The sequence below is a fragment of the Myodes glareolus genome, chromosome 11 (genome assembly GCF_982192425.1).
Source record: "Myodes glareolus chromosome 11, mMyoGla1.1, whole genome shotgun sequence".
NCBI lineage: Eukaryota > Metazoa > Chordata > Mammalia > Rodentia > Cricetidae > Myodes > Myodes glareolus.
In genome coordinates, this window is record NC_142036.1 from 65,386,742 (window position 1) to 65,404,172 (window position 17,431).

At 39.7% G+C, this 17,431-nt stretch overlaps 2 protein-coding genes across 9 annotated transcripts in view; one reads left to right on the forward strand and one right to left on the reverse strand.

Annotated features, from left to right (window-relative positions):
* Fbxo33 (F-box protein 33) overlaps positions 1–3,198 on the forward strand; it is a 34,345-nt gene extending 31,147 nt beyond the window's left edge. The window contains exon 4 of the mRNA XM_048415576.3: positions 1,176–3,198. Coding sequence (XP_048271533.2) covers positions 1,176–1,447 — 272 coding nt within the window. The 3' untranslated portion in view covers positions 1,448–3,198. The remainder of the gene's footprint in view (positions 1–1,175) is intronic.
* Positions 3,199–9,796: 6,598 nt separating this feature from the next.
* Positions 9,797–17,431, reverse strand: part of Mia2 (MIA SH3 domain ER export factor 2) — a 71,063-nt gene continuing 63,428 nt past the window's right edge. For 7 of the 8 annotated variants that reach the window (XM_048415816.3, XM_085697604.2, XM_048415814.3 and 4 more), the window contains 4 exons: positions 14,364–14,480; positions 12,674–12,732; positions 11,447–11,681; positions 9,797–10,344 (listed from right to left, as the gene is read on the reverse strand). In XM_048415816.3, coding sequence (XP_048271773.3) covers positions 10,172–10,344; positions 11,447–11,681; positions 12,674–12,732; positions 14,364–14,480 — 584 coding nt within the window. In that variant the 3' untranslated portion in view covers positions 9,797–10,171. The remainder of the gene's footprint in view (positions 10,345–11,446; positions 11,682–12,673; positions 12,733–14,363; positions 14,481–17,431) is intronic. The other variant, XM_085697602.2, reaches the window with a different exon arrangement.

The following is a 17,431-nucleotide window of genomic DNA, read 5'->3' on the forward strand; positions in this document are numbered from 1 at the left end:
GATTTTTCCGGTTTTACTTCATAATTGGGCCATCCAGTTACAGGTAGTGGCCAGAAGCAGACCCATATTAAAGTCGTGAGGCCTTGGTGAGGGGGATGCGGTTGACTGGTTAGGTGCTGACTGTGCACGTGCTGACCAGAGTCCAATCTCGAGCTCACACAGGTACCAGGCAGCATGGTGGCCATCTCTAGTCCTCTACTCAGACAGACAATCCCTGGGGCAAGCTGCTAGCCACACTAGCCAGTCGAGCTCTGCTTCAATTTCAAGATCCTGCCACAACAAATAAAGCAGAGAGAAACCAGGAAAGACAGCCAGTGTCATCTAGAGACCTCCACAGTCAGGCACACGCATGCAGTACACACTGTGTAAAATAAAACAGGAAGCAGCAGGGGGAAAGGGGCTTTTTAAAAGTTAACTTTAAGCTTTTAAAGCTTTTTCTTCTTTCAAGATGTTAGATAGAGGTAAAGCTTGCTTGTCATCTGTCCCCTCATCTTCCCAGAGGTGGCTTCTGTTTTGAAGTTGGTGCATACTCCTATGATTTTTATGATTTCTGACAATGAGCAGTTACTTTCAAAGTTTCAAGTGTCTTGACTTAGGACTCTGAGATACCATAGGAAATGATTTTTACAATAAAAATTCTAGTTTATTATATGTTAGGTTTTTTTGTTTTCGGTTTTTGTTTGTTGTGGTTTTTCAAGACAAGGTTTCTCTGTGTACCCCTGGCTGTCTTGGAACTCATTCTGTAGACCAGGCTGGCCTTGAACTGAGATTGCCTATCTCTGCCTCCCGAGTGCTGGGATTAAAGTCATGAACCACCACTATGTGACTCTATATATTGTTAATAGGGACTTATATAAGAAATAAAATGTGTTCCCTATGATAAATCATTATCCAAAGTTAAAAATATATTTATGTATTTTAAATGTCTTCTGTTTTGCTGAATAAATACCAGAATAAGATAATGCACTACTTACCAGCTGGTGTTCTTAAAGACGGTATGAAACTCCTAGGTAGTCATGTTTCTCTGTTCTCAGTTTGTTTTAAGGGGAAGGACCAGCATGGTGAAAAACCAGTGTGAAGCTTCTCAAGAAGCACTTACTGAGGAACAGACTAACTTATCAGAGACAGAATAAAACAGAAGAGAATGACAGAGTTGCCTTTTGCTTATCTTTAAGGTTACACCGTGTGGGCACACAACCTCATTGCCATTGCTCGTCTTCGTGGCTCTGATCTAAAAGTGCTTGAAGTCACCGAAGAAAGCATTGATTTTGACCAAGGTGAACTAGCCGACCAGGATGTGGATCCAGTACATAACCTTATTGAGCAGGTATCCCTGGGCCTTGGTCAAGCTTGGCACGCAGTCTTGGACATTGAATCACTCAGTGTCTTCACTGAACCAAATCGTCATTTTTACAGAGAGATGCAAAGCTTCAGCGAAGACATTTAGCTTTTTTAAAATGTATAATTCCTGTGGCTACATATGCAAGTAGGGTCCCATTATGTTTTTTTTTTCCAGTAGTATAAACTAATCCTTTTGTGCTGTGTTTAATCAGTATTAGCTTTATAGAATTATATATGTATATTCTACTTCTTGATCAAAGAACGTAGTCGGGTATTGGTTTTAGAAGTTCAAAGTGACACTGTATAGGGCTTTCACGGTTAATGAGATTGTTACCAAACCTTAAGGACATACAGCCAATGATTATCTGAGGTTGCTGGCTAACTTTGTTTTTCACTGAGTTACTCTGCCTTTTTGACATTTTTATTCTTTCTTTGTCAGAATCCAGAGCTCAGGAGCCAAATATTTTTATACGAAAAAATATATATATATATGAATATCCATAGCCTGGTGGATTTGTATGCAATGCATTGCATCTATGTATTCTGATAGCATCTCATTGATTTTGGTTTGAAATAGAAGGGAAAAATAGTGTCCCAAATGAGTTATCTTTAACGAAGCTGAGTTTAACTTTCACTACCTATATAATAATTGATATTGCCAATTACCATTCTGAATTTCATATAGTATAAGTTAGACATTGCTTAATCCCTTTTTAAATGCATTTACATAAACATGAACACTCAAATTGCTGGATTTTTTAAGCTATATCTGACAATTTTTTTCATCTGTTACATTCAAGTTAGCTTCTTTAGCCCAGATATCAAAACAGTAGAGGAAGAAAGGAACCATATTCCAGGGAAACCTCTGAGGCTAAGTCAAAGCACAGAACTGTAGACGCACAGGCTTGCAAATCAACATTAGTCGTGAAATCCCTAACAAGTCACTGGATTCTCTCTGTCAGCGCGCGTGTCAGCTGCCAAAGAATAGATTTACATGAAGAAGTGCCCACATGCTGGCAGGGGCTGGCTGGCTTTGGCCAACCAGGTACTGCTAGATTGTAATATTTAAGGTCGAATTTCGACCTGTGGTACACAGCTGTGCTGTGGCTCAGTCAGCAACCTCAGAACTCTGAAAAAAAAAAAAGAAAAAAAAAAGAAAAAAATGCACCTGTTTCACTGTGAATAGTGAATGTAAAGGAAAGAAAGGAGAAACCAAAAGCTTGTTCCATCACAGGTATGAGCTGCTATGACACATGAAGAACATTCCATGAAGTATGTTTTAAAACCTTGTTATATCTGAGCGGCTTTAAAAGCCAATTTCACTGTTTCAGGGCAACCGCGGTACAGACGTGGTCTCTGTGAGACTTCCACCTGACCCAAGTTTTAAGTGGTACGAATGTTGTGCATTTAACGTTAAGGACAGTCTGCAATAATAAGTAAGTAGCCAACGTGGGTGCCCAGCAGTGCTGAGACCTGGCTGCTCTATTGTAAGCTTTGGAAACACAATTTATGCAACAGATGTCCAGATATGATTCTATTTATGGAAAAAGTTTATATGTTTTACAAATGGTTTTACCATCTTATATTAAATGACCTTTTGACAGGTGTGCACTGTTTTGTCTCCAGTGAGCACATACCATGCGGATTTTATATGTACATCAGTAGTGTGAATCCACTGGCACAGTGTGTGTAAATGCCAGATGTGGTGAGATTTTATCTTGTATATGTGATCTGATAAAATAACTCCTGACAGAAACTGTAAGGAAACCAGCTGAATGTTTGACCTGATGACTGATGTTGTATGGTTTATGTTAAATGTATATTCTTTTAATCAATGAATAAAGCATTAAAAAATGACCGTTGTGATGTATTTCATTGTATATGAAACACAAAGTGTTAATGTTTAAACAAAAATCTTAGAGTGCATGGTGTAGAGAGTCTAAATTGTCACTTTGAGAAAAGGCAAGCTTAAAAACAGACACTAAGCCAAGCATGCTAGCACACTTCTATCATCCCAGCCAGCTCTTGAGAGATGGAGACAGGAGGATCAGAAGTTCAAGGTCAGTGTCTTAGTTACTTTCCTGTTGCGGGGACAAACACCATGAACAGGAATATTACAGAAGAAAGTGTTTAATTGGGCTTAGTTTCAGGGGGCTGAAGTCCAAGATGGAGGAGGAAAAGCATGGCTACAGGAACGTCTGAGAACTCACAAGGAGGCAGCAGAAAGAGCAAGCATAGCACAGGTCTTTCCATATCTTATTGTTCTGTTGCTGTGAAGAGACACCATCAACAGGGAAGCATTTAACTGGAGGCTTCCTTACCATCTGTGTGGCTTAGTCCACCATTATGTGAGGAGAAGGGCACAGCAGGCAGGCATGGTGCTGAAGAAGTAGCTGAGTTTTATATCCTGATCCTTAGGCAGCAGCCTGGGCCAGGGGATGGGAGTACCCTTGGCCTGGCATGAACTTTTGAAACCTCAAAGTCCATCCCTAGCAGCAAATCACCTCCAACAAGGCCACACGTACTGTACTAATCTTTCCAGACAGTATACCAACTGGTGACAAAGCATTCAAATATATGAGCTATGGGGACCAATCTCATTCAAACCACCACCCCTACCCTCGGTGACAGGCCACCCCTCCTTCTCAGACAGTCCCATCAACTGGAGACCAAATATTCAAAGCCAGTGAGGTCATTTATTCAAACCTCTACAGTCATCTGCTAGTGCAAAGTGAGTTTGAAGCCAGCTTTGGCTGTGTGAGGCCCTAGCTCAAAAAAGGCCACTAGACTGGTTAACAAAATCCCAGTGTAGTGTGCGTTTAGTATGCATTATTGATACAACTAATTTAAAGGTGCTTATTTTTTAAAATTCTTGATAGATGCAGAAAGAATTGCTGCTGTTAGATACTTTAGCAAGTATCTAACCGTGACAGCCCTATACAGTGTCACTTTGAACTTTGACTTCTTAGACAAACTGATGCCTTTGAGTGACTCAGCATGTGTGTGTACGTAAATGCACCCATGTGTTTGCAAAGGAAGAGACTTTAGTAAAGAGGATGAGAAGCCAAGTGAAGGGTGAAGTCCCAAACTGAAGGGCTCAGCTTCCGGGCTCTGTTCTGCCTGCTTCCACACAAGCTCCTCTGTCAGCCTCCTTATCTCTTGATAAGAACAGGACTTGGAGCCAAGTGCAGGCCTCCTTAATCCCAGGAAGCACATCTCTTAACCAGCTGTCTACAGAGTGAGTTCTAGGACAGCCAGGACTACACAGAGAAACCCTGTCTTGGGGGGGTGGAGAACAGGACTTGGTTAACTAATAATCATCTCTTTAAAAAAAAAAACTAAGCTGTTTTTACTGCTTGTAGACCAAAGAGATAATTGTTTTAAAAAAAAAAATAGTGAATATTTTCAACATAGTGAAAATACTACTTGTTTTGCAGGACTAAGAATACACCTTAAGTATAAGGTGTTTCCCTTGCATGTGCAAAGACCCTGGGTTCTATCCCCAACTGTAGTGGTTTGAAAGAGAATGACCCCCAAAGGGAGTGGCACTATTAGGAGCTGTAGGCTTGTTGGAGGAAGTGTCACTGTGGAAGTGGGCTTTGAGGTCTTCTTTGCTCAAACTTCCCTCAGTCAACTTCCTGTTTCCTGCAAGATGTAACACCCTGAGCTCCAGCACCACGTCTGCCTGCACGCTGCTGTGCTCATCTTGACAGTGAACTGAACCTCTGAAACTGTAAGCAAGCCACCCCAATTAAATGTTTTCTTTATAAGAGTTGTGGTCATTGTGTCTTTTCACATCAATAAAAACCCTAACAAAGACACCAGCACTGCTAAAAAGAATAAAATAAAATCATTTTTCTATATCTCCCACTGTCCTGAAATTAAAGAATTTAGGAATTTAGTCTGTAGGGTGGGGCTGTAAGGACAGAGTGCTTATCACTGAACACACACACAAAATGCAGAAATTGCTTTGCTTGGGCTTATGACATGAATCACAGTGGTTCTTTATGACACCAATAACAACTGTGTACCTGGAGTAGCACACAAACAGATAAGAATGATATTCAGGGGCCATACAACACTGGAATTGCTTCCTGACCTTTTTCACATTCTCACAGAAAATAGCATACAGCATATCGATACACACTGGAAAGAATTAGGATACCCACACCACCCAGTCGCCTGAAACATTTGTATTTTCTTTATAATTACTAATTTTTTTTTTCCAAGACAGGGTTTCTGTGTGTAGCCCTGGTCTAGAACTCGCTTTAAACCAGGCTGGCCTTGAACTCAAAGAGATCCTCCTGTCTCTACCTCCTGAGTACTGAGATAAAAGGTGTGCACCACCACTGCTCAACTAGCAAAATTTTTGGAGAACTTTTTCTGCATTTACTGTGTGTGTGAATACACCTGCATATTTGCCTGCCACACTGAATGTGTGCAGGTTAGAACACAGTTTGCCGGGGTGAGTCCCAGGGATCAAATCCAGACTGTAAGACTTGCTGGCAGGTACCTTTTCTTACCCATTGAGCAATTCCCTGCCTCTTGAATAGAACTTTCAAATACAATCTTGTCAGTTGTTAATCTCTTCAAAAATTCAGTACTGCCAATACCACCAAGAAACACCCAGCAAATGGGTGATAATGTTTTAAGCCTTTTTTTTCCAATATCCATTTGAAAATATATGCAATTCATATTAAGGCATTTAACAGCTTGCTCGCTTTGGTAGATAAGTTAAAATTGCTTACTGTATGAATTTCAGTTTTAAGTGGATTTTGTCATTATAAGTACTTCAAAAGAGTGATGCTACAAATGGCCCAGCTACAGTTGTAACCTCCACTCTAGCTCTGCTACAGTTGTAACCTCCACTCTAGTTCTGCTACTAGCTGAGACACCGGTGGCAGCAGGCAGCAGCCACCAGCAGTTGCTCTAGGAAAGTTACCATTTTTTTTTTTTAAGTACATTATGCTTGAGCAGGAATTACAGAGGAAGCAGAGTGGGGAGCTCAGGTGGAGACTCGAGCTACTACACTGTTGTGGAGTAATCTTTTTGTACACTGTGAAGATGTGTCACTTGCATTGGTTGTAAGAACTACTGAAAAAGAAGCCTAAGCTCTCGGCCAAGCTTTCCTGCTTAATAAGCTTCTGTGTGGTTATTTGGGAGGTGGCAGGTGGGACAGAGAGAGACTCGCTACAAATGGAGTCCAACAATAGGGGCACGTATTTCACACAGAACAGGAGAAAGCTTTAAAAATGGTTGCAAACACACAAAAACTGAGCCAAACTTGGCTTTCTAGTTCCACAGTCTCTCATGTGGGCCACGGAACAGTCTCTAGGCCACTGCTATGGGATTGAGCCGCCAGAGCACCATGATTAAGCTGCTCGGCAGTTTAAGACTTTGCTCATGTAGACAGAAAAGGTTACAGATACACAGTAAAGCAGGCTCAGATGGGAAAAACTCTAAACGGGTTCCAGTGTGTTTAAAGATGTGTGTAGAAGATGGGTATAGGCAGTCATAGAAAAAATAGTTTACAAAGAAGATAAAGTGTGTAAAGAGACAATAGTATAAAAGGAAAAACCACATAGAAATGGGAAGCCTAGATCATTTATCACCGGTGTGTTAATTTTGAATTTTTGAATGCTAGTGAACAGAGAATGACAGTTGCTAAGAGACACTGGACTTGCTGAACTAAACCAGCCTAGATATTTTAGGAATGCAAGTCAGAAAATGTATTACTTTGGGGAAGGTTATGCTTTTGTTTCCTTCAAGGTTGACAGAGATCAGGTTTGATCAGGGGAGACCCCCCTGAAAATCCTGGCTACAGGCATAAAGAAATAAACCTGGAAAACTACAACACAAGTGATGTATCTTTTACCTGCTCAAACATTAAAAAAAACAAAAAAAAATCACCATCTTTGCCTGGCTTGTGTACAATGCATAGTTTATACTTGTGTTAATGCAGATATGTATGTTACCTTTGAAAGTTTATGTGTGTTCAGAGCAGGGGAAGAGACACCAATGAAAATAGGTGGCTCAGGTGATCAGCCCCTCAGAGTGCCTCTGTTAGTTTCCTCAGTTCTACATCCAAAACAGCCCCACAGACTTATTCCAGCCAGGACTACAGATAAGCTTTGTGCTTTTCCATTGTACAGAGACTGGACAACAAATGTTATGGCTAGTTTTTCCAGGACTTGACCATTACCCCAATTTTCTCAGGGTTCCCCAAAAATGTCATCACCTCCAGACAACAGGAAGCAGTCTAGAGAATATGATACCCACATTCCCAAAAGCAGTAGGTGTTTTTTGGTTATTCAGTAGGTTATAGATGTTTGTCATCATTTAGGGGGTTTGGTTACAGATTGTTGTTATTGGTCATGGTCAGGGAGAAAACTAAACAAAAGAGGTTAAATTTAAGTATCTCTAAAGGGAACAGGGGGGAATATAATATTGAAATGATGAGATAAAAAGAGTGCATTGTTGAGTCTACTTTTGTTTTTGGGGGGTTTTTGTTTGTTTTCGAGACAGGGTTTCTCTGTGGCTTTGGAGCCTGTCCTGGAACTAGCTCTTGTAGACCAGGCTGGCCTAGAACTCACAGAGATTCACCTGCCTCTGCCTCCTTCGGCAAATCCTACCACAACAACTGGTGAGTCTACTTTTGAACAATCATTAGAGTCTCAAGTATTTTATATTGGTATAGATGTTTGTTTATTGATACAAATAAGATTACTTTTGTTATATTGTATATATGTTTCTATTCTTGTTTAAGATTTGTACCAATACAGCTCATTTAAAAATGTAAAGTTTTAGTACTTAAAAACTATTGTGGAGGGCTGGAGAGATGGCTCAGAGGTTAAGAGCATTGCCTGTTCTTCCAAAGGTCCTGAGTTCAATTCCCAGCAACCACATGGTGGCTCACAACCATCTGTAATGGGGTCTGGTGCCCTCTTCTGGCCTGCAGGCATACACACAGGCAGAATATTGTATACATAATAATAAATAAATATTTTTTAAAAACTATTGTGGATAATAAAGAAATACACGTTAATAGTCAACTACAATCAAATTTAGTCATTTTAGGTATGTTTTCAGGGTCATACAAAGATATATTTTAAATAGAGATGGTCTTCAAATACTTCAAAGACCTACAGAATATGGCATTTAAAATATTTTAATAACTGAAGGCTTTTTATGACAATGGGACACATCTGCTCCTGGCAACACTAATCTACTTCATAAAAGGATGATGGGCATCAAAAAAACTCCATATGGAGTTTGCTTTCATTTGTGGCAAGGTTAGTCACTGGGCAAAGAAACTGCCTTTGCCTCAATTGCTGACAGTATGCATGCTGTCCAAATTGAACAAACAGGACACAAAAGTTTGCCAAATTTTGCCAAGACAAGGTAGGACAATCTGTCAAAATTCCTGCTTCACAGAAAAGTCTATCAGATATTTTAGGCCTCTAGGCCAGAAGGTGGTTGCCCCAACATTATAGAGGAACTTTGGGGTGACTGTTCAGGCAACCAGATGTCTCTATTGTTTCTTACATAATTTCTCTTTCTCCTGTTGTAACTATTTATTTATTTTGTTTGTTTCTAAAAGGCAGGTTTTCTGTGTCTAGCCCTGGTACTTGCCGTGTTGACCAGGCTGGCCTTGAGTTTACAGTTGTCTTTTTCTGCCTCTGCGTGCTAAGAATTCTCTCTCTCTCTCTCTCTCTCTCTCTCGCACACACACACACACACACACACACACACACACACACACAAATTGTTTTTAAACTGCTAAAAGAAAACTAGTTGGTGAACCAAGTTTAAAAAATTCTGAAATTCATAGACAATATCCTGGTTTTCTTTAAAATGTAATCCATATTTAAGTTTTTAAAGTTTATTAGTTTATTTTGGGTCATTCATATATAACTGCAAGAAGTAGGGTACATATTCTGTAAGCTAATCAAATCAGAAAGATCATTTACCTTCTTTATTTTATATAACTTTATATGTGCGGATGTTTTGTCTACATTTATGTCTGTGCACTACATGCATGCCTGGTGCATTTTTGAAGGCCAGGATGCTGGGACCCAAACCCAAGTCCTCTGGAAGAGCAGCCAGTATTTTTTTTTTCTAGAAAGATGGATCCTGTTATATTTTTAGTTATTTTTATTTATGTACATGTGTTCCATGGAGGCTTGGAGAGAGCACTGGACCCCCTGGAGCTAGAATTATAGACAGTTGTGAGGTTGGACTCAAACCTGGGGTCTATGCAAGAGCACTCAGTTTTTAACCCCTAAGCCACTTCTCCAGCCCTGTCAATATTCTTAACCATTGAGCCACCATCTCTCCAGCCTCAAATGCTTTACTTTTGAACCACTGAATTATTGGTACAGGTAAAAAGATTAATTTATGGAACCATGTTTATGTGAAATTGGCTGATTTTACTATTATCAATACCAAACAAGACTTTAAATCAATTAAAAATTTATTTGATTAAACATAAGTTACTTTTACATTTGTCTACAACCATGGTGAACACATTCCTGGTATAAAGACACAGTCTTTTGAGTTTTAAGATATCCCCAACTATAAGATTACATATATAAAACTACCATAATTGTGGATGAGGTAATCAAAGTAAAATATACTATCCAGAATAAAATAAAAATGGAAATAATTTACTCATAAGATTCATATTTAAATCATCTTTATTTACAAAATACTATCCTGAGAATTATAATTCCATTAAGCTCCAAGTTGAGCAAAAATATAATCATATAAGTAACAGTTGTTACTTAAACTGAAAATGAGAAGAAAATGACTGTTTAGACCAATATCACCATCAGATCTCTGGCGTTTCTGAAGGTTTAGCTGCAGGTTCCTTTGAAGGTGGAATCAAGTCTGGCGGGAGCTCACTCCTACTTTCAGGATGTGGGGGTGGGGGGAAGAACCCAGCTCTTGGGGGAAGGTAAGGTGGAAAGCCCCTTGGTGGTGGTGGTGCGAACACATTTCTCCCTGTTCAAAGAGATTAGTGAAGCACAATGTGAGCTGAAACCCTGTACTGCACACCTGCCACACCACGTGCACCAGCAGCTATTCTAATACTCAGACACGCACACCAGAATATCTGATCTCACAAACTAATTCTGACACTGAAAAATGTACTTCTTCAACTACACAGGATTAATAAAATATCATTAATTTCAGGTATGTTTGTCCAATCTTCTCAGTTACATAGATCTCAATACACTCAAGATTTACTTTTGGTTTTTCAAAATAGGGTTTCCCTGTAGCTTTGGAGCCTGTCCTAGAACTAGCTCTTGTAGACCAGACTGGCCTCGAACTCACAGAGATCCACCTGCCTCTGCCTCACTAGTGCTGGGATTAAAGGCATGCGCTGCCACTACCACCAGGCTCAAGATTTACTTTAAAACAGGTTTTCAATGTAGTCAAATTTTTGGTGATTCTGATGGAATATTCTACTAAAAACATTACCTGTAATGCCAAGGACCACCTTAAAACTTACCAAACAGTACTCAATTGATTTACCTAGAACTTTAAAACCAGAGGTGAGATCAGAGAGCAGCTACCCAGGACAACTAAGCTAGTTCCTGTCTACTACCTGAAAATATGATTTACTATGTAGAAACCTGTGGTTCCAAAGGATAAAGTGTGCTGTAAAAGCAATAAATTGATTTTATTTTAAAATGTAAGGGAATGAAAGAATTTCGATAAATTTGACAAATAACAAAATACAATCTTAGATTTTAAATAAATACAATCAGCTGGGAACTATTTATGAAAATGATTAAAAATATAATTATTTTAAACAATGACCACAATAACTTTTCTACCAAATGAAATAACGTAATTTTAGTCTTAAAACTGCTTGTAAATTCAGGGATTTTCTGAACTATCACAATACAGATAAAATTCAAAATCCGTTAAAGTGGATCAAGGGAAGCCTTGGCTTCCTTTGTGGCTGGCCTGAAACCTGAGAGCCATCTAATCCTTTTCTCCTGGTTCTGGTCAGTGTTTATCACTGCAACAGAAAGCAAAGCTAAAGAAAAGCACAGATAAATGTTGACACATATATGAATTTTTTAAAAAAGCCGACCTGGGAATGGAGGTGGTGGTGGGCCAGGGAAGTCCCTTGGTGGAAAATAATCTCGAGGCGCTGCATAGATGTTCCCTGGAGGAGGTGGAGGAAAAGGGGGAGCCCTTCTCACGAACTGGCTCCTTGGATCCACTGGAAACAATGGGGCTCTGACTGGAAGAAATGGTGGAGGAACAAAGCCACGGCCAGCTGCTTCACATTCATCAGGGCGAGAAGAATCAGGCACAGTTGAGTTCTGTAACAGATTGACAATCAGCAGTCAGTAAAGTGGCTCAATCCACAGCTGCTTTCCCAGGGGTGCCAGACACAGAAGAAAGCGTGTAGGCACATATGCAAAAGCCAACCATGACATTCTGGAAAGTGGGAGACCAGGTCCAGGTTTCCATACTGGCCTCTGAGCTGCTTGTTCACTATCTTAAGTGTTTGTACTAACAACAGAAAACTTTAAGCATAGCAGCAATAGTCTATCTAGCTCACCCTAAAACACAAGTACAGTTCAAGCATTTCAATTTTTAGACATTTTAAAAAATAGTTTTATCAAATACACATACAAGAAAATATTAAGATATTGATACCAAATCAATGTTATATTTTTAAACTAAAATATTTTAGGATTCAAATAAAATTTCAAGGATGAAAATCTGAAATTATGTTAAGCTAGGAAAGAAGCTTTAAAGTCTTCTAAAAGTTGTACTTTTTTAAAAAGTGGGAGCTATCAGGTTTCTTTCTCATTTTTTTTCTATTTATTTGACATGTATGGGTATTTGCCTGCACATATGTCTGCATACCATATACATTCAGTGTTCTCAATAGATAGAATAGGGCTTCAGATCCCTTGCGACTGGAGTTACGAAGGGTTGTGAGCCACCACGGCGCTGGGAATCAAACCCAGGTCCTATAGGAGAGCGTCCACTGCTCTGAGCCTGTAAGCCGTTTCTCCAGTCCATTCCTGGTTTTTTTTTTTGAGACAAGATCTCCTTATGTGGCCTGCACTGGCTTTGAATTCACAGTCCTCCCACCTCAGCCTGCCAAAATGCCAGGGTAACATGCATCATCAATACCTGGCTGCGACTTGTATTATTTTCCCACAGGTTACAGTCAGAAATGGAACGTTGTTAATGTTACATAGGAGTATGGTTTAGTAGAATAGCTCTGTCCTTATTCTACTAAAACCAAGAAACTGGATATAGATAGATACATGGGTAGAGTTCAATTTTCAATACTTACACCAGGATGATCTTTGGTATCATTTTTACTGGATTCCATTTTTGAGGGCACTGGTCCATCTAGACAGAAAAATAAAACCAGAAAAACTCATGAATTCTCACTTAATTGGTAGACCATTCCCAGATACCAATGACATTGGCATGTTCCACTGCCCTTGCTGGACAGAATAGCTTGGCATGAATACAACAGTAGTCCATATTAGGATCCAAAAGCAGCCTGAGGGCTGAGGAAACTTCAACAGAACAGACATTCTTCCGCAGTGTCGTGATGACCTTTCCGGCTGGGTCCAAGGCGATCTTGCTGCAGCAGACTCCTGAGTGTACAACTTGGGAGTCAGCACCCACTTCCTGTCTTTTCTTTTGCCCCCTTTCCCTCAGTACACAATATATACTTTTATGAAAGTACCCTTATAGAACATCTCAACAAGGGCACAATGAAAATTTAAATTGATTTTTTTGAATCGTATTCTTTCTTAATGTTATATTCTTTGATAGCTACAGTACAACTTCAGTGGATAGTTGACTGGTAGTTGAAGAGGTCCTGACAAACAGATTAAATCTACTAAATATGAAATGACTAAATGAGATAACTGATTGAGAACATGAATCCAAATTATTTTGCTGACTGTCTTTTACACATACATTGATATTTGCTGCCTAATATCCTTGATTGCTAAACAAGATATATGTAAATGGACCAAAAACAATGAGAAGTTAGCTCTGGAACAGAGGGAAGTTTATATCATAGGGAGATACAGTAAACCCTTACTATGGTATTAAAACTAACCTTCAACACATGTATTAGATGACATACCTATAATATGAAACAAGAAAGCACTGGAGAAATGGTTCAGTGGTTAAGAGTACTGGCTGCTTTTCCACAGGATCTGTGTTCAATTCCCAACACCCATATAGCAGCTCGCAACTATCTGTAACTCCAGTTTCAGGGGATTTGATGCCCTGTTCTGGCTTCCCCAGGCATCAGGCATGCATGTGATGCACAGAAATAAATGCAGGCAAAACACAGATACACATAATATAAAAATAAATAAACTGTTTAAAAAAAAGACAAGAAATATAAACACAGCCGGGCGGTGGTGGCGCGCGCCTTTAATCCCAGCACTCAAGAGGTAGAGGCAGGCGGATCTCTGTGAGTTTGAGGCCAGCCTGGTCTACAAGAGCTAGTTCCAGGACAGACAGTGTTACATAGAGAAACCCTGTCTCAAAGGAAAAAAAAGAAAAGAAAAGAAAAGAAAGAAGGAAGGAAGGAAGGAAGGAAGGAAGGAAGGAAGGAAGGAAGGAAGGAAGGAAGGAAGGAAGGAAGGAAGGAAGACAAACACAGGAAATTTAGGAAAGATATTTTGTCCTTAAAAGCAATCTGGGGCCAGGCAGTGGTGATACACACCTTTAGTTTAAGCACTCAGGAGGCAGAGACAGATGGATGTCTGTGAGTTCGAGGCCAGCATGGTGTACAGATTAAGTTCCAGGACAGGTTACAAAGCTACACACAGAAATCCTGTCTCGAAAAATGAAGAAAAAAAAGCTCAATCTGGGATAGCAATTAAATTAGCCTTTTGTTCAATTCCCAGTCCTCTACACTATCACAACTATTTAATCACAGGCACATGGATGCTCACATGCGCGTGTGCAAACACACACACACACACACACACACACTTTTTTTTTCTTACCCACTTTATCCAAAGAAGGCATATTATAACTTCTGAGTTCTGCTGGTCCAGAGAGTCTACCGGAATTAGAATAAAATCTATCTTGCTTTTGTAAAGTCGGATCAGAATATGGTTGACCTAGAAAATTTTTAGGATATTTTCATTAAGGTACACATAAGTCTAGTTTACTTGTGCTTATTCTGACTTAAGCATTTCTCTGAATCCAAAAATTAAAGACAAAACCTGTGACCTATGTTTTGTCTTTGGTATTGGTAGGCACTTGTCAATAATTTGAGAAAAGTTAATTACTTTGCCTTTGTATTAAACAGCAAGCATACTTTGATGCATCAGAATTTGAAAGCTTCAATTATGGCATAGATATAAGCTAAATATATAGATAAAATGCAAAAACAAGACACCTTAGGATATGTGAAAACAGAATTCAGTTAAGTTCATTTCACCTTCAAATTAATAACAGCACCTCAAGGAAACCACATCAACATGTCAGGGAAAATGCTGAGAAGAGCCTGCCAGCAAGAAGGAAAAGCAAAGCAGGAAATCTGGCCAACAGTTAAATCTCTCACCACGGCAGAGAGTAAGCCAGAAACCTTCAGTAGCTTCAGAATTTGGGGAAGGAAAGATCCGGCTCAACAGGTGAAGCGAAGGCTCGGCTCAGATGAAGGACCGCTGCACAAACACAAGTTTGGATGCGAACTCAAAAGCAAAGGCTTCTGCAGTCACCCTCATTTAGAATAACAAAATGGGGACTCGTAATTCTTTGTGGAACTTAACAAAGTGGTGATAGTAGACTTTATGAGGTATAGCATTAACAGATCAACTCCAAAGAGGGTGAACTGTGAGGTTTCTGATGCGTATCCTGGTAGTTTTATGCAAACCTGACAAAGCTAGATAGGAAGGAACCTCAATTGAGAAAACACCTTCAAAAGATCAGGCTGAAGGCATTTCTTAATTAGTGATTAATGGGGGGGGAGCAGCCAATGGTGGATGGTGCTACCTTTGGCTGGTAGTCTTGAGTCCTATAAAAAAGCAGGCTGAGCAAGCCATGGGGAGCAAGCCAATAAGCAGCACTCCTCCATGGCCTCTGGATCAGCCCCTCTCCAGGTCCCTGAACTGCTTGAATTCCTATCCTGACTTTCTTCAGTGATGGACTACAATGTCGAAGTATAAGTCAAATAAATCCTTTCCTTAACAAGTTGCTCTTGGTCATGGTGTTTTGTTGCAGCAACAGTAACCTTACCGCCCTACTACAGACAGCAGCCAACAGTGCCAAATTGCCTTCATGGCCTCACTAGGCAGGGGTGAACTCTTGTGAACTCAGTAATGGCTGTCTCTCCTCATCTGATTTAAGCTCATGGGACTCCCCTGAACCATCTCTCCTCCACAAAGCCAAGGGAACCACCTAGATGAAACAGAGTCATGGAGAAAAGGACATCTAATGAGCTCCCAGGAGGAAGGATGTGACTAAGGAAAGTTCCAAAACTTCGGAATAGAAGGCTCATTTACACTACCTTTCAGATCTTAGCAAAGAACTGTCTCAAAGGACCAGAACTAGTCCCGTAAAGCAGAAGGCTAAGAGAAAGCCTTCTATCTAAAACAGACTGCCCCCTTTTTCTTCAGACATGGGATTAATTAAACATAAGGATGAAATGGGGAAATCATCCTTAATCAGGTCTCAAGACACCACATTAGTATTTTGCTTCTAATGTTCACCAAAATATCAGAAACTCAGAGTTTATTCTTTCACAAAACGTACACATTTTGCCCTCCACTGACAAAAAGTAAGCTGTTCCTTAGATCAAGGCCTAGCGCACGGCAGGAGCTAAGCAGTGCAATGCTGGTCTCAATACAGTGCATGCTGTCAGGGTGTAATGGCTATACAGAGATCAGTAAACACAGTGTGGCTGATTTTTTAAACATTCGTTTATTTTGTGTGTATGTGTGTGCATATGCCATGGCATAATAGAGCAGGTTCAAAAGATGGCCTTCGGGAGTCAGCTCTTCCTCCCACCATGTGGGTTCTGAAGACTGAACTTAGATTGTCAGACCTATTGGCAAGCTTCCTTTCTTCCTGAGCCATCCCACTGACCATGTGATTGGTGGTTCTGGTTTTCTTTTTGTTTGTTTATTTGTTTGTTTTTGAGAACATATCACCATTACAAGGGGCCTGGTACAACTGTCCCTTCCCTGTGAATGCCCAACAGGAGTTTATCTGAGGTGCTTTTGTGACGAGACCATTGACTATTGAATGTTCAAAAAAAAATCAGCCACATATAATTACTGATTTCTATTACCACAAGACAAGGCTGTCCACTCTCTGCATATCTAGTCAATATTGTACTTGAAGTTCTAGATAGAGCATTAAGACAATTAAAGGAGATCAAGGGAATACAAATTGGAAAAGAAAAAGTCAACGTATCACCATTTGCAGATGTTAAGATAGTATAAATAAGCGACCCCAAAAATTCTACCAGGGAATTCCTACAGCTGATTGATGTAGGTGGGCCGTGAAATGGATGGATACAAGATTAACTCAAAAGAAAAAAAAAGAATGAAAGAAAAATAAAAGAAATCAATAACCCTCCTATATACAAACAAAAAATGGGCTGAGAAAGAAATCAGGGAAATAATACCCTTCACAGTAGCCACAAATAATATAACATATCTTGGGGTAACTCTAACCAAGGAAGCGAAAGACTTGTAAGACAAGAATTTCAAGTCTTTGAAGAAACTGAAGAAGATATCAGAAGACAGAAAGATCTCCCATGCTCATGATCAGTAGGATTAATATAAAAATGGTCATCTTACTAACAGTAATTTACAGATTCAATGCAATCTTCATCAAAATCCCAACACAATTCTTTACAGACATTGAAAGAACAATACTCATTTTCACATGGAAAAGCAAAAGACTCAGGGTAGCTAAAACAATCCTGTACAGTAAAAGAATCTCCAGAGGTATCACCACCCCTGATTTCAAGCTGTACTACAGAACTATAGTAATAAACTAAGACACCAATCAAATGGGGTTGGAGAGATGGCTCAGTAGTTATGAGCACTGGCTACTCTTC